A 22,717-nucleotide genomic window follows, 5' to 3' on the forward strand; every position below is an offset into this window, starting at 1 on the left:
AAAATAAATATGCTTTTATTTTCCTAAAATCAAAGTAATTATTATAGTTAACCACATTAAATGACTCTAATTATTACCTTTCAGTCGTTTTCTCATAAATAATGTACAGAAATTATACTTAAAGGGAGGGCTATGTGCATGTCAGAGGTTTTTTATGTCTAAGGATATATTTACTTGAGTTCAAAATATGTTAACCATCATTCTTGGATTCACTTTTTACAGTAAATAAAATAACAACACTGCTAGTCTCTTTCTCCAAAATTATATTTTGCTGTTTCCAAATTCTTTCCATTATTATTTCAAAAAAAAGCAACACCTTAAATTAGGATTTCTTTAAAAATAAGCACAATTATTTTAATGCAGTTGAATACAATCAAATTATTCAGTTGCCTTAACTCAGGGGAAGAGTCACTCTTACAGAGTTTAAAAGCGGAGTTGCACATAGGTTACTTGGCTTCAACTGGAAATTTCTTTTAATGTTAATACGGTTAAAACATAAAGTGTTTGCAGAATGGGAAGACGTTCTCCATTTGCAAGTCATGAAATGTGATAATGAAGCTGCTTAATCATCTTCATGTGTTCAGAATTGTTATGTTTGATTTGTTTCCTTTTTTGTCACTAGGTGTGTTAAAGTTTGAAAAATGTTTTACTTTGTAAGGTTTAGATGGTCACTTTAATCACTGTCACTTCCGGTTGGCTGGTAACCAGTTCTCTCTGGTACGGGAATGTTGGAGGGCACACAGGAAGATTGTGACGCAGTGTATGGCTTCCATCAATAGCTGTCTTAGGATATAAGTAGAATAGAGCAAATATACAAATCTTTGTCATTCTTAGTACCATTTCTCTAATGAAGCTAAATACTCTCTTTCAGAGGTAAAAAACAAAGATGTATGCAGTGAGCCGAACTAAGACCAAAATAGTATATAGGATGTTCTAGGATAGACGGGGAGAATTAAAAAAAGGAATTAACATTTATTAAGTATGTACCACTTTCTAAACTATATTCTAAGTGCTTTAGTGTTCATTAACCCACTTTAGCCCTCTGAATATCTTTATAATTCTTTCATAGCCAGTATAGAATTGTAGACTCAGAAAGACTAAGTAGCTTTGCTTAAGGTCCCATATACCTAGGAAAAGCAATTCAAACACGGGTCTCATTCCAAAGCCCAAGCATTTTGTGCTACTATATGGTCCTTGAGGCAGCTAAACAGCAATTACAAACCTAGTTTTAATTAACTGCATCAGTATTTTAATAAGAGACTACTGCATCCTGGAGAAGCAAGGAAGTACAATGGATAAAAACAATGCATTAAGAGAAGTTTTCTCGGAGCACTGCTGCTTTATCCAGCATAATAAAAAAAGTCAAATGAGAGTACAGATATGAATGGCAAAGAAGAACACATTTTCTATTGTTGTTATTGTGGTGGAAAAAGACCCAGAGAACCGGGACAGCTGGATCCCATGGACAGTGGGTCCTCTGCCAGGATGGGCTGCGTGTGGGCATGGCTGCGATATGAGCTCTCTTTCTGTCCAGGCAGCTAGTTTCGGAGACCAGACTTAGGGGAGAGTTTGACAGAGAGTTAAGGTCTCTGGGGCAGAGCAAACTTATGGATGCGGCCAAAGCCATGAAAGCTGCACAGACCGTGCTTTCTCCTAGGGCATCAGCCAAGAAGACAGAGACCTAGCAGTGTGGTTGTAGAACTGCCCCTTGCACCTCATGAGACAGATTTACAGCCCCAAAATCATTTCTTTTACTTTGCCATACAGAGAGAACTCCAGCAAAGAGATGGGGGAAACCCTACTTCTTTGATTCCTCCCCCGTGTGTACCATTGCTTAATCACTGTTTATTTTGGTAACAGAAATACATTGCCTTCTAGATGCAACTTAATCTCCACCATTCCAAAGATTACCTTTCTGAGGTCATCTGAACATGGTATCTGTGCAATAAATAGCTCAGGTTTCTCGTTTTTTTAAAAGGACACCGATCTCACATTACCTACTAACCTAAAGCCAAAAATACCTTTGCCCTTACCTCACACTATACCAGGGAGTGTTATGGTACTGAAAGTACCATAGGTTTTTGTCATTAAAATTTTTTTAGTATTTAAAAATATGTAAGAGATTTCTCAGGTAAAATACAGACTTTGGTATAGTATTCAAAAGAGAAAACTATATTTCAGAGAAAACTTTTAAAATACACCACTTTTTTTTTCCTTCTATTTCTTTCTGCTTAGTGGTAAGGCCAGAGAAGGGGAAAGGGAAAGACAAGTTTTCTTATTTCAAATGGGAGCTTAGGTACCTCAAGCTGCTTAACAAGTCAAATAACTTTTTCTCCCACTTCATTTATAAATGTATGAGAGCTAAGACTTGAATATATTTAAATGCAAAGTACATATTCTTATTTCATTTTGTTCTATATATAGGTTCTCACCAGAACCTATTTTTCAGATGCCCATCTAAATACTGTTATCTATTAACAAATGGAAGTGACTAGGTTCCAGTGTTAGTTCTGTTGCTACTTTACAAGAGTCACCAATTTTGGGTAAGAAGCATAAGAGACAGAGTTGTAAAGCTCAGCATATTTTTCATTAGCCATGAACCTCTGGTACACAAATATTAGCAACAAGTCTATGAAGCTTATGTATATATATATAGACACCCCCCCACACACACACTCAATATCACAGTACAATACAATATAATACAATATGGTAACCAGTACTGGAGAAGAATATGAAGCATGGATTGATACTGTAGTTTATAAAAATAAGAATGAGACTTTAAACCTAGACAGCCTAGAACCTGTGTTCTTGGTACCATAATATAGTGTCTCAGTGTTTCTTACTAAAGAGAAGAAGTTAAAATCTCAGGGGTAAGTGTACTCTTGGCAGGTTGGCAAATGCACTGATCGTCAACACAGCAATGCACTGAATGCTCACCTAAAGTAAAGAAGCCAGCACGTAATGAATACTTTCTTTGTGCATACCCTGGGAAGGGTGGCTTACAGATTTAATATCACTGAGTTAACACACACACACACACACACACACACACACACACACTCATTCATTCATTCATAAAGGCACTTTGATGTCCAAGTGGTGGCATAGTCAGAACTCTTACTAAGGATTAGTGCTTATCTTTGTGTTATAAAGAATTACCCACCTCCAATATTCTTTGAGAATTTGTCTTGCAAAGCTGTAATGTTTAAGTTTAACCCTGTGGTTGTTTTTTACATGTTCTTCTAAGTGTTATTAAATGCTTCCCATATAAGGCATTGCAATCTTGTTAGGATGATTAACAAGGTTACCAAACTGAGCCCTAGATGTGGTCTCTTTCAAGTTTTCCCGTTGTATAATTTGGAGACATGTAAACATGTCCATTCATTTCAGCAAAACGTCATGTTCCATGCAAAGGTTTTGAACATTGTGCTCAGCTAGATAATATCTCTGAGTTATAATAGGGTATATTAAAATAAGAATGTGTCTTTGACTCAAGCATTATGAAATTAAAACTACTAATTGTTCATTCTTCCATTTAAATCTTTATTCCAAAGATCAGATGATTTCGGTTTGACTCACACTCTGGCTTCTCTGAGCTCTGGGTGCTGTATTACTCTCTGCACAACTGCAATTCCTCTTCCGCAAGTAAAGTTAACGATCCATGCCCCTTCTCTTACCTCCTAATGCCTAAGGTCACTGTGTGAATTCCCACAATAGCTATAAGCAGGCTTTACAGTGGTGGGACATACTGTGTGCATGTATTGATATACCACACTGCACCTCAAAAATATGTATAGTTATGATGTTAATCAAAAAGATTGTTAAATGTTTAAGAAATGCCAGCTGCCCTGATTAGTTCATTACACATCTCATACCTGTGTCAGATTATCACAGTGTACCTTATAAATACGTAGGTAACGTAAGAAGAAGAAATAATTCAGGGTAATATGAGGCACAGGAGGGAAGGCCTTTGGGAGGAATTCCTTGGTCTCCTTCAATCAGGGTCACAGACCATCAGAGGCTCTTAGATGTGGCAAATGGAAAAGTACTCATTGCATTGAGTATTATTTTCGTATGGCCTGAGGGGCCAAGTATACTTGTGGGATTAGTCGCAAGCCATGCTGAAGGACAGTTATATAGAGGGAGCCAAAAGCAGAATAAGCATGAACAGGATTTGGATTTTGTCTTTTCCTCGGATCACGTTTAAATTTGAATTCTGAATTTTAAAGAAAAGGAATGGTAAAACAATCACATTTTAAGATTGTAAAAGATTTTGTAGATATTAAAACTTCAAAGATAATACCCACCTTAATTATTTATAAAACCTCTGATTTGGATTTCATGAATTGCAGGTATATGCTTACTCTGTTATTATCAAGGCCTATTTTTAAAATGTGATCAAAATTAAACTTGAGGTCAGAAAAATATGTAACCATGTGTTTTTTGCCCCCCCAATCTGTTTTAAAAACTGGCATCTATTCATTTTTTACCTGGAAATGTGCCCATTCAAAATTCCACCTCCCAACCCCACTCTGAACAGCACAAATCTACTGGATTTGGTCCTTCTGCTACTCAATTGGTTCAGTGATGTGTGATTCAAACCCTATTGGCCACCTCTGATGCTGTATCTCTTATAACCCAGAGACAAATCCATGTGTCAGCTTCATGAGAGAGCTAATCCTCTGTACCGTTGCTGATTGTCAGCAAGACAGAACAGAACGAAACTGGCTTTCAGGTGACAAAGCAATCACAACTGTTCATAATGCTTATAAACTTGCCTTCTCACCCTTGTGGTGTATTTCTTGGATAAGAAATGTCTTAATGCAAATGGATGTGACCGAGGAAAATCAAGGCAGGAAGAATAAAATCCTAAGTGTAGGAATGGTAGAAGTAAAGGGATACTGTAGTTGGTTTCACTTGGGCCAGAGGTTGATTAAATGTGAAAAGTCTGAAACTTCAACATACTTTCATTACTGCCAGCTGTGTTTGATTTAACATAATACATTCAGTCCCGTTGAACTAACAAATCCAGTAATTTTCTAGAGTAGTGTTTAGAAGAAGGCAGCTCTCTTCCTTGGTCTCAGCCCGGGATCAGGATTTTCAGTCTCATATTTTTATCATCCTTCCGGCGTCACCATCCTCAGCTTCCGGTTGGCAGGAGACAGCTCGGGAAGGCGGGCTTGTGGGAGGAGCGAGGGGCCAGTCCTGCGTCTCCCCGGGGAAGTGCCGCAGCTCACATGCAGTCACGCGGCCTCTTCTCATTGCAAGGGAGGCACAGAAATGAGGATGTCTTGTGTGCCCAGGAACCAGCACAGAAGGGAATTTGGCATATAACTAGCAGAATTTGCCACATTCATGGGCATGGTTATTAAATTCTTTGCTTTTCCAAGATCATTTTGTCCTTAGGATTATATAGAAAATCATTTCAAGGAAACGTGAAAATATTATTACCTCTTCAAAATCCTTATTGTAGGAGATTTCACAGCATTTTGACAGCCAATGTCAATGTTTAAAACCTTTAAAGGTTAATCTATAACTGTGTATAGTTCACTCAAGCTAAGAATTCACAAGGAAAAGCTGATCTCAACGTGGCCACAACAGTGAGATGTCTGCCTTCTGGTGTGAGCGTGTACAGCTTCCTTTTTCATTTTCTATGAGGATGTATTTTAAAAGAAATTGCAGGGGCAGAGGACGCAGCTCCGTGGCACGGTGCCTGCCTGGCAAGCACGAGGTCCTGAGTCTGATTCCCAGTACCTCCTCCACAAAAAAGAATTGCAGAAAACAGCAGTTGCCTGTAATAATCACCAAATTAAATTATTATAAATCCTTTACCCCAATGAGAGTGAAGAACTCGTATCTAAGTCCCACCATACAACTGTCTGGAGTCCTTTTCTATTCTCTTCTACCCCCTTTGAAGTGGAAACCCGGTATGTTTGGGTCATTGAGGTTGGAAACTGAGTAATATCACTTCTCCAAAATAGATTTAATAGTAGGGCTGGGGAAAGGCTTCCTGACCTGTTTGAGGGACAGTCCAGATCCAGAAAAAAACACACTGTAAGAGTTTTCATATCCATCTGAGGAAAAGAAACAGATTCAGTTTACATTGTTAAGTCAAGCTTAGGAGAGCATAACAGTTTTTGTTTTCAGCTTTATTCTTACTGTAGACTGATTTAATCTTTTTAGCATATAACATTTTTAATGGTAAGGATTGCCACAAAGGACTCATAATGTAATAGTTCTTATTTGGTTAAGCTTTTGGAAGTTAATTTTAAGTTTAAATATATATGTACTAGCCAGAGATATGATTGAGAATTACATATTTAAAACTCACCTGTCCAAAAGATAATTGTAAACTCTGGGAAGACAAGTATGGTTAAAGACTAATCTTTTTGGAACTTCAAAGTGATTCTTATATCCTTCCCAGTAGAATCACTCCCCTAGGACCAGCTGATAATCCCTGGAAAAAAAAACACTGAGAGAAGAAATGTGTGCAAAGGGCAAGAACAATTCTGAAAAATTAACCTCGAATAGTAACTCATCCAGGTTCCAGGAGACAGGAGTACTAGCAGTGTCACATAGTTACAGGTTTTTGTAAAGTTTTAAAGTATGTATGTTTTTGTGTCATTTTTCTCAAAGTGGGCTCTCAAAATTGTATTACCAATTTTTGTGCCAGAAAACCTCAATTCCAGCCCTGATTGCATGGCTAACTGTTGGCCAAATAGGAATATATTTAAATGATTCCCATCAAAATACTTTTTAAGACTCCAGTCTTCAAGATGTCTTTTCAGATTACTTCTTGAAATGAATTGATCAATCTCATTAGTTGATAAAAAGTCTTTCCTAAAGGAAGTAGCCAATTACTAGCCAAATAAAAAAACAGTGATGAAATTCATTTGAAGTAGACTCACACAGATAACCATAGCAAATAATCAGGAGACGATGAGTAGTAGTGACACATCCAAAGCACTCATACATTTACAATACCAGTGTCTCTTGAGCAACAGCTGTACATGAGGGTCTATCATAGGTGCTAGGACACATTAATCAAGACAGATCAAAATCTCTGTGCTTCTGGCATTTACATTCTAATGGGGAGAGAAAGATAAAAATAAGTTAGGCCAAGTTTACTGGAGGTTAATGAATGCTGTGGGGAACACTAAAAAGGGAGGAAGGCTCTATAAGACTCAGAGATGAGGCAGTATGAAAGTAGGGCAGAATGGAAATATTTCACAAGAAAGCTGACACAGAACTGATATCTGGGCAAAGAATATCTTGGGCAGAGAGAAATACAAGTGCAAAGGCCCCAAGGGAAAGTATGTGCATGTATTCAAGGGATAGCAGAGGCTGAACAGGCCAAGGCAGAGTGAGCCAGAGGAGAATATAGATATATAAGTTGAGCTCAGAGAGGCTCCGAGTGCCCACAGCACTCAGGACTGTAAGCCACTGTGAGGACACAGCATTTACCCCACATAGAATAAGACACCATTGAGGGAAGGTGAACAGGGACTTGCCATCGTCTGATTTTCATTATAGCAGGTTCAACCTGTCCCCAGGATCAAAGTAAGATTGGTGTGGGTAGGAAGGAGTGTGGGGCACAACAAAACCAGTATTCCAGCGTGGTTTCATTAAAGCAACTTCATTTGCCCTGTATCACAAAAAAAAAATATGCAAATGTTCTCCACCGTTACTTTGTTAGTAAGATATTATCCCTAAGTTTAAGCTTGATGAAACAAGTTAAAGGAGTGCTGCACTTTAAAAATACAACATCTTACGAGTTCCAGAAAGGAAAAGGTTTTTGGTAACCTGTTGCATTCAGCACAAGAAAAGTAAACTGAGTCAGTTCTTGTAGGACAGTAGCTCACACCCAGATCTGTCCCACCTTGGAGAGCTACATCCCTTTGCGCTTGTCTCTGTGCTCTTGGTGGGGTCAGCATGTGATGCCCAGGTGTGAGACAGGAATGTGTAACACTTGCTTCTTTCTCAATCCGAGTGAGGCCAGAAGGATAGGATCAGATAAATCAAGCACTACCAGCAGCCACATTAATTATAATATATACACACACACATTAATTAGATACTAGATATTATTTTAATAGTTCATTATGAATTATTACATATATATTCACTAATTAGAATATATATGTGTGTATATATATACACAGCTTTGACTTGAATGAATCATCATTTCTAAATAAGTACTACAGATGCTGACCTCCCTGTACCAACATCGACTCTGCCTTTACAATTCTAACACTCATTTGTGTCATTAGTCCTGGTTGAGCCCCTTTGATATCCTTATATTTTTATTGTAGTGGAAACAGAAACATAGTACATGAAATCTACTCTCAAATGTTAAGTGCATAGTGCATTATTGCTATTATGAGCATAGTTTGTACAGAGTATCTCTAGAACTTTTTTGTCTCACGTAATTGATGCTTGAGACCCACTGAATAGCAAGTAGCCAATTCCCTTTCCTCAGTCTCCAGAAACCATCATCATTCTACTTTATGTTTCTACATGTTAAAGCTAAGATTCCTAATGTAATTAGAATTACATAGTATCTGTCCTTCTGTGACTGAATTACTCACTTGCCTGATATTCCCAAGGTTCATCCACATTATAGCATGTGGCAGGCTTTCCTTCTTGTCTGAGACTCGGTAATATTCCATTGTATGTTTATATCTCATTTTCTTTATCCACTCATCCATGAAGGGGCATTTACATTGTTTCCATGGCTTCATGATTGTGAATAGTTTTGCATTAAGCATGAGAATGAGGTTATCTCCTTGTCACAGTCATCTTAGTTCTTTTGGATTGGACTAGTGGATCATATGGCAGTCTTATTACTACTTTTATGAAGAACGTACACACTATTCTCTATAGTAACTGTACATATTATAGTCCCACCAATAGTGTGCTGGCATTCCAGTCTCTCCATAGCCTCATCAACACTTTTATTCTTTCAATCATGGCCATCCTAACAGGAGTGAGGAATGTCTCAGATATCTAACTTGGGCTGTCACTTTTGTCTTCCATCTGTCTAGTGCCTGTCTTACTTTAGAGTATCACTGACAAGCCAGAAACAAATGTCCATGTCTCTAACGATCACTTGATATTTTTACTCATAAATAAGCACAAATTCTTCATCCCAGCCTTTTCTTTATTTAAAAAAATCTGTGAAAGTGGTAAAGTGTAGTTCCTGTTTTTAAATGCCTGTCTTCCAAGCAAATATACACACTATGCGACTAACTTGATTGGATCATTTAATTTGTAATCTAGTAAAGTAGCTAAATATCCTCTCAAGACATCCAGTTTCAATTACATGGGAAGTTTTTGGTACAGAAATATTGTTATTTGTGCATGATACTGTAAATGCTATTTTCTACAGTCTCATCTCTAAAGATAATCAGAAAAGAGTAAATATTAAAATAGTGAATTTTGAAAAGCAGTACTTTCTTTATTCCAGAGAAGCTGTTGAGTGAACCATCATTGACATTAGTTAGAAACAAGTTTACAATCTTGTGATATTGATAACAATGGGTAAAATATTTAATCATAGAGAAAAAATGCACATATTTATCCAGCTCTATACTTTCATTAAGCTCCGGATTAATCCTCCCTCTCCCTGAGGAGCACAGCATCATTGTGGATTCCATCGTAGAGCCAATAGCGTGGGCTCCAATGTACACAAGAGAGTCGGCAAGGAAAATAAACAACTGTGTAATTGTGGCCCAAGATCCTCAGGCTACATCCTGAGTCTGGAGACTGAGGTCTGAAGGACTATTCTACCCATTATATTTGGCCAGAGCCCCACCCCATTGGTTGAGATCTCCAAGCTTTCCACATTTCCTACCAGGAAATTGCCCTTTCTCCTCGGGAATATTTAAAGAAAAATCAACAGTCTCCACCCTCTCCCAGGATGTTATCACACTGGAAATACGTAGCAGGGTGGGACCATGCGAGCAGCTGCAGTTGTAAAAGCAACCTGGTTCCAGCATCTGTCACCTTGTTGCTTGCCAGTGTGGAGGCGATCTGGCCCTCACTTTCCTTTCTGAAGCTCCTTTCCCGTTAGAGTCTTCCCAAAGCCATGTGTTCAGGTGTGTCAGTTACTTTTCTCTTGTTGCTGGGACAAAACACACAACCCACAAGTTAAGGGAGAGAGGGTTTATTTACATGACAGTCTGTAGAGGTTTCAGTCCATAATCAGCTGAGTCCAAGGCAGGGAGGCTTGGCAGACAAGCATCAGAGGAGAAACAGTTTATGGCAGGCAGGAAGTAGCAGAGCAAGGAGGGGATGACCACAGCTCTTTCTACCCCTTATATCTTATCCAGACTACTTAGGGTGGGTAGCACTGGTACCCTTCATCCTAGTGTCCTTGATCCTAACATTGCACCATGAATCAATCCCAGGGTCACACTGTAGATCCAGCCACTTCAGAAAAAGGCCCACCTATGACCACGAGGCTTTGGGAGGACATCTAAACAGAAGCCATAACATCAGGTAAAGAGAGAGGCGCCTAAAGGCAGTGACTAAGATGGAAGATCACCTTGGAAGACAAGGAGTAATAGAAAATAAAACAAAAACTGCTAAATATTGGGAACATCCTAGTGGCCAGGCAGCATGATCAACGCTTTCCCGACATTTTCTCTCCCTGTCCTTATAACAGCTGCAGAGCTAGGTGTGTAACTATCTTTGTCAGGAAACGGTAACCTGGCCAAGATCATGCAAAAGTCACAGAACCAAGGTTTGAACTTTAACCCTGATTTCCTAACTCTCAAGTGAATGTATTGACAGAACCATCTTTGGTATCTCACCACCTTCTGGCAGAGAGCAATAAGAGCTCTATTGTCAATACACTGTTGCTCTTAATACACAGCAGCAGAGGTATTCTCCAGCACTCCTAGTGCTAGTGAAGGTTCCCAGCCTTCCCAGCAGCACTCACCAGGGTCTAACTTCCGGAGCCCTTCATGGCTTTTGGGAGCTGGGTTGATAGTGGCTCCCAGCCTTTACTGTAACCCTCACTGTGTCTTACCTCCCTCAGGCTCCAAGCTAGTGATCAGTATAAGGTCCTGGGTGCTACAGTAGATAAGGGCTGCTATTTACCTAGGACAGATGCGGGACCTACGCTCACGGGAGAGAATAATTGTGGTTAAGAAGAGATGCAAAATATTTAAATCAAGGAAGCAGGGCCTGGCATCAGGTTGAGAAATGACCCTTAGCAAACAAAAAGTTATAAGGCCAATAGATAGGAAATTCGAGGAGGCTGGAAGGAAGGTGGGTAGGAAATGCATCACCATCCACTAATTTCACTGATACAGAAAAGAGCAAAATAGTTTGGTTAGTTGGTCAGTTTGTCTGATTTCTGTTTATTTCTTGTGGAGAACTGGTTCCACAAACTGCAAAGCATGCATAGCCTTCAAAAGCTTGGGCAGTCAGCTGGTTCTTGGTCTAATGCCTCCTCCCTGGGGACCAGTACAGCTGTATGATTGCTTCTCTACAACTGCCTTTGAGTAAAAACTCAGCTCTTTTAAGGAAAGCATGCATTTTAGAACTGCATTAAGGGAAGCAAACATGTGGAACAATAGTGCATATCAGTGCCATTTGCTAAGCCTTTTCACAAGCCCTTAATTCCAAATGAAATCTCTGACTCCAAGGAAACCCACCAAATAGGTTACAGCAGAGACAGTTTTGCACCATACTGATGTGTTCAAAGCAGAGGATTTAACAAATTCCAAAATGTTGGGTCATATAAAAATCTAGCAGAATTAGCTTTGGTATGCATGATCTATAAGTTAATCAGAATGTTAACTTCAAGTTAACACTTGAAGATGTTCTCAGCTAAGGAAGCTAAGCAGTGTTTTTGTATTTTTTAAATTATTAATAAGACATTTTTTATACAGACATCTAAACACAGTGCATCCATTCTTCCAGGCTCTAGAATGAGATGCTTTGGGTTTAAAACCCATTTATGAGATTTATGATTTGAAAATATGACTTAACAAAGAGCTGCTATTCTATGCTACAGAGTACTCGGTCGAATGGAAAATATAGTGTCTATGTCAAAGGGTTGTCATGACAATTCAGCGAAATAATGCATATAAAGTGCAGTGTCTTACGCAGGGACTGTGCTCTAAACTTTCACTATCATTGGCATTATCATCATGTTTACTATACTTAGATATTATTTCCATCCTCATTTCTTTAGCTCCTTTACTACGCTTCTGTTAATCTTGTGCTTAGGGTCCATGTAATAGGCAATGCATCAATGAGAATTCACCATGTCCAAGAGTCTGTGGCAGAACGCTTGAGAAGTTCTCAGCTCTTTGATTTCTTTTATGTTAGTTAGGGTGAGGGCTACCTTACCTCTCATTGCCTCTTTGTTTTAGTAATACTATCACACCATGGACTGTTTATAAAGGTGTGTTTCAGGAGGAAGTAGCTTATTTGACACTAGGTATATTTTCAGCATTAGTTAGCTCTCAGTTAAATTAGGATAACTTTCAGGAAAGGTAACGAGGGGTCTGATTCTTGATTAATTTACTACCCACTGAGTAAAAATAAAAGTACTGTCTTTTGTTTTGTTTCACCCAGAAACATACTTCTCCCAAGGCAAGCTTTCTAGTTCTAATATCTGAAAGCTCTGAATTAACAAACCTTATTTGGGGGCTGCAATTACTCCCTTGGCCTATTGATTTTCTGTTTTGCAGTTTTTTACTCTCCTTTAATTAAGTTTATTGCAACAAGTCCAACGGTATGAAAGTATTCACCTGCAGATGAAATAGGCTACCCGTGTCCTTCCCAAGCTGACAGAGCTGACGTGTGTTCTGCACATATTCTTTATAACAAGCTTCTGCCGAACCCTCTTTGCCTTGCTCCCCATAAACACAACAGTCCTACCTGTTAGGTTGAGACATTAAAACTTATCATTTTGATGGGTCCCTACTACTCTTTTATGCCAGCCACAGGCTGCGCTGTATTTCCCATCTTGTGTGCATGCCTCACGTGTCTCTTCCTGGGTGAGCTGCTGCTGCTGCCCTTGGCCTGGACCCCCACCCCACCCCAGTTCTACTTGCACCTACCTCAAAGATGCGCATCTTCCCACTTCTTAAGCTCCTTTTACCTCCACTGTCTAAATTACATTTGTGATTGCCTAACTCACACAATGTAGTAGTTTGCTATTTATATATGTAATACAGATGTCATGTGTTTGAGAGGGTTTTTTCCTCTAGTTACTTTGTATTCAGTTCCCTTACTAGACCTTGGTGCCTTGTTCCAAAATATTATGTGTACTATATCTGCACTTGTTACAGTGTTACTCTAAGGACATATAGGACAAGCTACAGGTGTTTATTCATTGAATCTGTCATAATACTGTATGGCCTCTTTTTCTAAAAGGGCAGTCACCAGTACTGACATTTAGTAATGCTTTATAGTAGGGATTCTCATGAATAAAATTTTTCTTGATAAAGAATTTTCAAGGTTATTTAACGTAATTGAAATCCATCAGAGAAATGATCTCCGGCCCTAGGTCTACCTCCCAAACTAACTAGAGTCTGAGAAAATTTCTATTTACCAAAACTTAGAGGCATTGCCCAAAGCATTAGTGATACTCATGATACTTTCCCCCAGCACAATAAGTATAGTATTTAATGATTTGTTACAAAATTCAATTATGTCTTCTTGAGTCTTCAAAAATTAAAAGTCCTTGAAGATATCAATATGTAATACAACCACCATTGTTAATTCCCTACCACTTTGTTTGTAACTCTGTATTGTCTGTATTGTGCTTGTGATATGTGTAAAATGTTGTATGTCTGTTAATGTTTCCCTCCTTTTATCCTTAAAATAAAAAAAAAATTAAAAGTCTTAAAAAAAATCAGTGACCATTTTATATCCTCCCTATCAATCTACTTTTATTTTCATTAATATTTCTAATGTATTTCTCATATAATAAACATTCTCATTAATATTTCTTAGGTTGATGTAATTTCATTCATATTGGGAATCACGATATAGATTATGAGATTTTTTTTTTTGGATGATTTTAAAATGTTTGCTTGAGTCTTGAGTTTAGGCCTTCAAATTTAAACGAATGATCCTTTTTAAAGAAAATATCTCCATCTAGTGGACAAACTGTTATATTACAATTTAAAAAGAAAAGTTGATTAGGGTAACTCCTATCAAGCTTTTTTCTGACCTGTTAACAAATGTTTTGGTTTTAATAAGTAATATTGTGGCAAAAACACTAAACATTGTGATACACTTACCAATATTTTCCAAGAGTTATAGTGGGGTGTCTCTGTAAGTTGACTTCCTTCATGAAATAGAAAAAAAAGTTATAATTTAAAAATATAAACTACAGATTTTTTTAGTTTTGCAATTTACTCAATTGAAGTGAGAAAACCTAAGCCAAGACTTATACTCCTAGACTTCTCTATTTATGTTCATGCAGAACGAGGGTATGCTATTTTTTATTTTCTTAAGAGTAACATCATTTTAATATTTTTTTAAAAAAACTCAGCCTGGGCACTTTTTATATGTGTTCATATTCTTAGGTCCTCATGCTGAATAGCTGCTGTGACTCTTTCCTTAGAAGAAAAATCCACTCCTATCTGTCTTTAAAAACCCTCTTTAAACATCTCCTCTCTGGAAACTTCTCATGTGTCCCACCTTTATTTTTGTATCTCAGTCTGCTCATAGTAGGTACTTAAAGTGCTTATTTAAATAAGCACATGCAAGAGGAGCTTGCCTGAAATTTAATGATTAGGAATTCAATGATAGAAATTTAATGATTTAATGATTATGAATTCTTTTTATTGATTAGAAATTTATCTGTTTGATGATCAGAAATACTGTTTAATGATTAGAAATTCTTTTCATCTCTGGCTTTTCTTGGGATAGTCAAAGTGCATGTATATGCCTGCCTGTCCTGTCCAGGTGAATCAGATACCCTGGGTTTGGTGTCACAGTTACTGACATGTATTTTTGATTATGTAAGTATATAATTGAGCTGGGATGACTTCAGGGGCAATAGATGATTGAATCTAGTTATCTCAGTGACTTTGGTCAATTAACTTTTCCAGGACCTAGTATCCTTATCTATAAAATGAATCTGTTCAGCTTGGTAACTTCACATTGTCCTTACAAGTACTGAATAAGTGCATTTGTAAGCTGATGCATTTTTAAGAAAATTTTAAATTGAAAAGCATGTTGTTGACTGGTCAAGCTATCTTAAAAGATTTCTTTTTGCTTTTTTTTTCATGGACTGATTTGGAGATGAAGTTCTTTGGTCGTAGATCGATCCATGAAATCCAGTAGTTTATTGTCCCAATTCAGCTTTCAATCCTTGAATTATAACACTGTTTGCTAATAGCTCCAATAAGGAAAATAAAAGGTTTTCCAAAATATCTGGTTAACGGTTTGGATAAAAATTCCAATGGAAAAAACACTGATGACAGCTAAATGTTTTCTTCTTTTTTTTTTTTAAGATAAAAGGAGGGAAACATTAACAGACATACAACATTTTACAACATATCACAAGCACAATACAGACAATACAGAGTTACAAACAAAGTGGTAGGGAATTAATAATGGTGGTTGTATTACATATTGATATCTTCAAAGTGGCTTCTCATGAAAACAGATACAGACATGCAATACTGGTCAACCAAAGACTCATTGACAGTTTCTTTCAGATAGCTAAATGTTTTCCTTTAGTTATTCACCTTCCTTTTTAAACCACATACCCCCTGGACTGCTTCAAACTGTGACTCTGCTCCCCTAGGAACACATGACAGTTGACTTGAACACTGACTAAGGTTTCACTAGACTAGCACTTTGTGGAAAATGCACCTAGATTATAAGGACAGCAACCTTCAAATCTGCGTACATGTTTTTTTTTTTTTTTTTTTTTTTTCTCCTTCTAATGCTAGTCTTTGCTGTCAAACATAGTACCAGTCACTCATCCGATCATTGAGTCAAGCCTTTTAGTTAGGGATTGTTTTTCACTTTTGTTTCTGTTTTCTGTTTTTGTGGTGCTAGGGATGATCCCAGGATCTTTAGCATACTAGGCAAGTGCTCACTGCCAAGCTATACCCCTGCCCCAGCAAAGTTTCGGAAATGCCGAGCTTAACACTAAGAATGCAAGACTGAGTCTCCATTTTCCAAAAGTTCACAAGTTAGGAATGCAGACAAAGTGGTGAAGCTGCCAGTGCATTGCTAGTTCTGTCACTGGGCATGGGAATCTATCGTGGGAGCACAGAGAAAGAGCATTTCGTGCTGCTCTAAGGTAGCAGAGAAGCTTTTCAGAAGCAGGCCAAGTCCTCAAGGATGAATGATAGTTAGGCAGGGAAGAGGGGCTAAGCAACTAGAACAGCAGGAGGTTAGGCGGTGATAGCTTGTGACCAGAAAATGATGACTCAGTATCAGGGGGGTTGGGAATACCGGACAAATGTCGGGAAGGTGAATAATTGTGATTAAGAGCAGATGGTTGACTTTCCACATAGCAAAGAGGTTTGGACTTCATTCTGAGGCTTATAGTGGGTTACTAATGGGTTTTAAATGGAAGAATAGTATAGATTTGCATTTTTTAAAATTTATACTTATTACAGGCTGGGAAATGAACTCAAGAGACTAATTACAATGACTATTTTGATAATGTAGGTGAGAATTGATAGACTTTCAAATATTAAATGCTAGTAATGAGGGATGGAGGGAATAACAGAAGCTAGTGATCAGATAGGAGTAGTGGGGAAGGCAAGAAGACCAGGTCTGGGTGAGTGACGAGGACATGGTGCACATGATGGGCAGTTGTTGAACAGAAGTGACATATTTAGTGAGTTACTATGGATCTGCGCTTTTCTGAAAGGAAATTTGGTACTTAGAAGAGCTATTTTTGTAGAAAGTTCCTTTTTAACTAAAGTTAAATTGGGTTTGTGTCTGGTCGAAACTTTAAGAAAACAAGAACATAAAGCCAACGTGTTTTGTGTTTTTATTTATTTCAATATTCTCATTCTTTACCAGCAAGAATTAGCTGCAAGTTTTTCCCCTGTCAACTTCTGAGCTAAAGCTACACCCTTGGCTAAACCACCAACCTACTAGTGTTCACAATAACATAATTGCTTTTCTTTCACTGACAGTTTCGATGTGGACAATGGCACATCTGCGGGACGGAGTCCCTTGGATCCCATGACCAGCCCAGGATCTGGGCTAATTCTTCAAGCAAATTTTGTCCACAGTCAACGCCGGGAGTCCTTCCTGTATCGGTCAGACAGCGACTATGACCTCTCTCCAAAGTCTATGTCCCGGAACTCCTCCATCGCCAGTGATATGTGAGTATGAGAGTGGGTAAAAAGAAGAGGGAGTGCCTGTAGGAAACCAAGTAAACTCATGTCAAGAGTTGATGATGGGGGCCGGGGATATAGCTCAGCGGCACAAGTGCCTGCCTGGCAAGCGCAAGGTCCTGAGTTTGATTCCTGGTACAAAAAAAAAAAAGAGTTGGTGGGATGTAGTCAGTGATTTGGGCTCTACTGCAATGCTGTCTTCTAAAATAGAAAGGAGGAGTAAAGTATACAAGCTCAGAATGAATGGTAACTGTATGTTGACTACACTGTCACTCTTGATAAGAAGCATTAGTTTTCCTAGAAAATTCACTGGGGAGAGTGAGGATTAAATTTGTAATAGAAACTTACACTTGAAACATCAGCTTCAGGCTGAGGATTTAGCTCAGTGGCCCAGTGCTTTCCTGACAAGTGTGAGGTGCTGAGTTCGATTCCTGATACCAAAAAAATTAGCTTATATTTATGTAAGACCTGAGTTTTAGCTCCTCAAGTGAAAGGGGTATTTTATAATATTTAAAAAATCTTTAGGGGCTAAGGATTTAGCTCAGCAGCATAGTGCCTGCCTGGCAAGCGCAAGGTTGTGAGTTCGATCCCCGGTACGGGGAAAAAAAAAAAGCCCAAAAAATAAAAATAAAAGAAAAAATTGAAAATCTTTAAACTCAGTTTAAAAATCTATTATACAAGAGTGGGTGGGGTTTTGGAAATATCTCAGTTGATGTATGTCCAGATGTTGGCACTTGTTTGCCAGATCACTGGAGAAATCTTTTGTAGGGGTTTTCTCAATTTAAACTGATTTTTAAATAGTGAATCACTAGAGTCAACCACAGAAAACATTAGACAGACTTGAATGTGCTTTAAAACATGACACAAATTGGAAAATAATTAAAAGAGGAAAGTGGATTTGCACATTTAAGTTGTCATTAGCTCACTTTTGTAGCACATTTTTGTGTTTGTTGTACTATTCTCTGTATTCATGAATCTTTTCATACAGATATCTGTTCTGTCATTTTTTATTTTCTCTCTCCTCTCTCTCTCTGCCAACCTCCCCCTGACCCTCTTCCTCTCTCTCTGAATTGGCCTCAACTTCTCTGAATCTAGACATTTGTCTAGCAACACTCAACATCTCCTGCCACCACGTCAAGTATTCATAACAGTTTGCTGTTAGCCTTATAGGATTTATTCTCTAGAAGGTCCCTTAAGGTTACTTTTGGTATCATAACAGATCTGCAAGATATTGCAGTAGGTCTTAAATAAGATCTTAGAAATGTTTTGTTTTACACATTATTATAACATATAGTTCTTGTTTGCTATTTTTGAGTAGTTGCATTATTGGTGTTCATTGTTCTTTGTCTTCAAACAATTTTCTTTTCCCAATAATATTATTTCTATGTTATTCTTGTCCTACTTTCTTAGGGCTTAAAATTTGAGACTTTTATATATTCATTCCAGCAAAATGTAAATACTTTTTGAGGACCATAATGTATATGAAGTTCTCAATTTGTGGGGCAGTGAAGTCAGCATTTTGGACCATTATAATAAAATACGACAGGCACCTGTCATGAAGTGACAGGCACCAACCTTTACAAAGTACTGCAGGAGCATGGAGAAGAGAAGGAGGATTCTCTGACCAAGAGTAGGGGCAAGAAATTAACATGCTAAGAGGGAAATATTTTAAAAATGTGAAGAATGGAAAAAGCATGGCTCAGTTTAAAAAAAAAAACAGACAGTCTGTTTGGTGTAAGTAGAAAAATGTGCTAAGAGAAAAAGAAGAGTCAAATAGTTTGGAACTTGACAGCTGCAGAAGTTTTTAGCTGGTGCTTGGCCTGATCATATTCCTGTTTTCATGCATTATATTTACTTTCATGGAATTACTGCACAGTGAAATTGACTACAGGAAAGTAGTTCATGTCAAGTTCACAGAAACAAATATGATAAAGAACTAAATCAAGACAGTGGCAGTGAGACAAAAAGGTTGGACCAGGTGCAAGAGGCACCGAGCTTACCTGAGTGTGTGCACTGGTGTGCATGGGGACAGCCATTCAGGAAAGAGATCAAAGGAAATGCTACCATCTCCATCCTGAATGAGTAAACAAATGATGTTCACATGAGAAATAAAAGGCCAATAGTGGATGATATAATGATAGATAATAAGTAATGATTTGGTTTTTATAGGATAAGGATGGGGAGCAAAGAAGCACTATTAACCACAAGGACCAAGAGGAGAAATGACAGTTCAGAGAACTAGGAGGAAGGAGACTAACCAGTTATCTTCTGTAATTACTAGGTCATTGGATGACAGTTGACTCAGGGGTCTTAGGTAATAGAATTAGAAGCCCAGTAGCTGAGGAGTGAATTGAGAGTGAAGATCCAAAACAGTGCACACATCTTTATAGAAGAGTAATGAGCAAAGCAAGGAGAGAAGGGAGGCTGCCTGAGGAAGAATTAAGTTTAAGGGGATTTTCAAGCATTTTAAAGTTTGAAATATTATTAATTTTAAAAATATTTTTTAATTTAATACTTGAACTTGGTAAAGAATCTCCAAGATGTAGACTAAAAATTCAAGAAAGAAAGGATGGTAAAAATAAAGTTATAGTTGCTGACAAAAGTCTGATCTTAAGCTCAGTTAAAGAGACTCCCTGAAAAAGTACTAAATATTGTGTTCTTTAGGAATAAAACAAGAAAAGAGAAACAAAGGAAAGGTGGAACTATCAATCTGGAGCTCAAAGTAAAAGGTTTAGAGAAGCAGTGGCTAGTGTGAACTCTACTTTGCCACCAAATAGAAGGTATCACCATTAATAACAAGGAGAGAGGGGTGGAGCTTGACAGGAGAAAAGGCTAAGATAGCCACTGTGCTGATGAGAAAGGAGAGAAGAGAGATTAGGAGAAGAATGCTGAGCATAAACACATAGGGTTATAAATAAGGTGAGGCAAGATTGAATGCTAACACTCTGAAACACTAATTAGTACTCTAACATTTAATATAGACAGAAGGCAAGAGAAAATTCACAATGAGTTAAGTGGGTTCTGCTTTATATATTTATGTTCTAAAATCATGTAAACTGACCTTTGGATGCTAATATATACAGATTACTTCATATCTTCTACTCATGTTAGTAAACATTAAACATACATATGCATTTTATGAAAAGCCTGCAGCATTTCATATTTAATTAGAGAATCTATTTCCAGAGCCCACTTTGGCCTTATCTTACCCTGAACCAATATAAGAGTTTCTTTGTTTGATCAGACTCATATAAAATGGACAAATTGAACCAGACTGTGATGCAGCTCAATGTATTCTTAAGAAATAATATCTTGGCATTCTCAGCAATCCCATTCCCTCAGATATTTTCAGTGGAGCAATAAATTTTTCCTTTTGCATCCACTGAAACCTGGAAAGCATTCTTTGCACCTGGGGGACAAAATTTCTGTATGAAGAAAATAAAATAGAATAAATAATTATCCATTCAATATTCCATCTGATACAGCAGATAAATTCTACACATATGACATTATGCCTTCTTTTTGTGGATTTCTGATATGGCCATGTGTAAACCTGGTTTTTTTACCTTACCTTGTTCAGAATGATGCTGTGTAGATTCTCCAGTGTCTATAATTCACCTGCTTTATAGACAGCATTACATTTTATTCACTTAATGATTTTATATCTATTATTTTAGTTTAGCTTTCCTATGGGAAAAATCCCTTAGAAATTTCAAACACAAACACTACCAAGAAAGGTTTATATCTATTCAAATGAAATGTCTTGGAAAACCTTTCAATGCTTTGTAATTGTGAACACAAGTGCTTAATTTATTGATAAAGTGAGAAGTAGGTAATTATTTCCTCATAGAATGTCATAACCTCATCTTCCATAAATAGATACTAGTAAAATAGCTGAGACATAAGGAGAAAAAAACAGTAGTGATAAAAATGATAATCATAATGCATATTGCACATGTATATTACTGTTCATTTTTCTGAGTAGCTCTTTTTTTCTGAAACTTCATGTTCCTTCTTAGGGCTGGAGTTTGGAGGTTTTTTTTTTTTTTTCAGTTTTTTATTAGCATATGTTTGCTGTGTATAATTATTACATTTATTGTGGAGAATTTGCACCTGAACCTAATACATCTTAATTCTTTTTGCCCCCTTCCTCTCACATCTCTACCTGCTCCCTCCAGTTCTTGTTTCCCTTCCCATTTGAAAAAGGTCTATTTCCATTTTCTTTCTTCAATCTCAGTTGACACTCCACAGACCTTTCAGTAGTGAAGTTATGCTGTTTTAATATTGAAAGATCGATAGCTCAATGATTGTATTTTTTTGTGAACATGACAAACACTTTAATCATTCCTGGGAGAATATTATTTTTATATTGCAATTGTGAAAAAAATGCTGTGAACCACTGCAGCAAGGCTAAATTCACTTACACAAATGAATTTCTTAGCCCTATGAACATCTGACTAAGAGGGGCTGGGGATGTAGCTCAGTGGCATAAGTGCTTGCCTGGTAAGCTTGAGGTCATGAGTTTGATTCCCAGTACCAAAAAAAAAAAGAAAAAGAAAAAGAAAAAAAATTTGGCTAAGAATAAAGTACGATAAAATCTTAAAGTGACCAAAAAAGCAATCAAACAAAAGTACAGCTGACTCAAGCCTACATTATACTCAGGATCTAAATATGTCATGTATGTAAGGCAAAAGAGAAGTACCTGGCAGCTTCTATCTCAAGACTATCACAAAGTGTATTAAATATAGACACCACACTAGCAACTTAATTCTTAATGAAACTAAGAAATTTTTGAAAAGGTAAATATTAGCGTAAGCATGATAAAGAAATAAACACATGCAAAGCAAATTTGAATTACTATTGATAGTAGAAACAGCTAGGTGATGGAAGGTTGCCCTAGTAATGCCACGAAGAAACATAAAGAAAATTACAGAACAAACAGATCATAACATTTTCTCTCTTAAAGTTCTTCAAAACACATTTAGAATTATTTTTGCTTCAGAATAATTTACTTCTACTGTTGCCCATCACCCAATAATAAAATGTATGTATTTGAAAACACACAAAGCTATGATGCATTATGCAGATTAGTAAGAGAATCAATAGTGACAAGACAAATAACATTTGGCTATAAAGATATTAATTTATTTGAATATAAGCTAACTCTTAAACCGTTTAAATTAAAGGAAAAATTGATTCACCTGAATAACTGGTCCCCACTTGCCATTCTGTGTGGAATACATACTAGCATACAGAAGCCAAGATGACCCACGGAGCTCTTTACTATACTTATACACTTCATTGCTGCATACAGAGTGTAGTAGGGAATACATGTGAAAGGAGCAATAAAGGAGAGGTGACTGGGCTAAGTA

General features: G+C 37.4%; 1 protein-coding gene across 7 annotated transcripts in view; it reads left to right on the forward strand.

Moving 5' to 3' along the window:
• The window catches only part of Pde4d (phosphodiesterase 4D, cAMP-specific), a 1,338,202-nt gene that overhangs the window by 1,110,333 nt on the left and 205,152 nt on the right, over positions 1-22,717 (forward strand). For all 7 annotated transcript variants that reach the window (XM_013518413.1, XM_005392663.2, XM_005392664.2 and 4 more), the window contains one exon: positions 17,142-17,333. In XM_013518413.1, coding sequence (XP_013373867.1) covers positions 17,142-17,333 — 192 coding nt within the window. The remainder of the gene's footprint in view (positions 1-17,141; positions 17,334-22,717) is intronic.

The sequence above is a fragment of the Chinchilla lanigera genome, unplaced genomic scaffold (assembly GCF_000276665.1).
Source record: "Chinchilla lanigera isolate Chin_1 unplaced genomic scaffold, ChiLan1.0 scaffold00045, whole genome shotgun sequence".
NCBI lineage: Eukaryota > Metazoa > Chordata > Mammalia > Rodentia > Chinchillidae > Chinchilla > Chinchilla lanigera.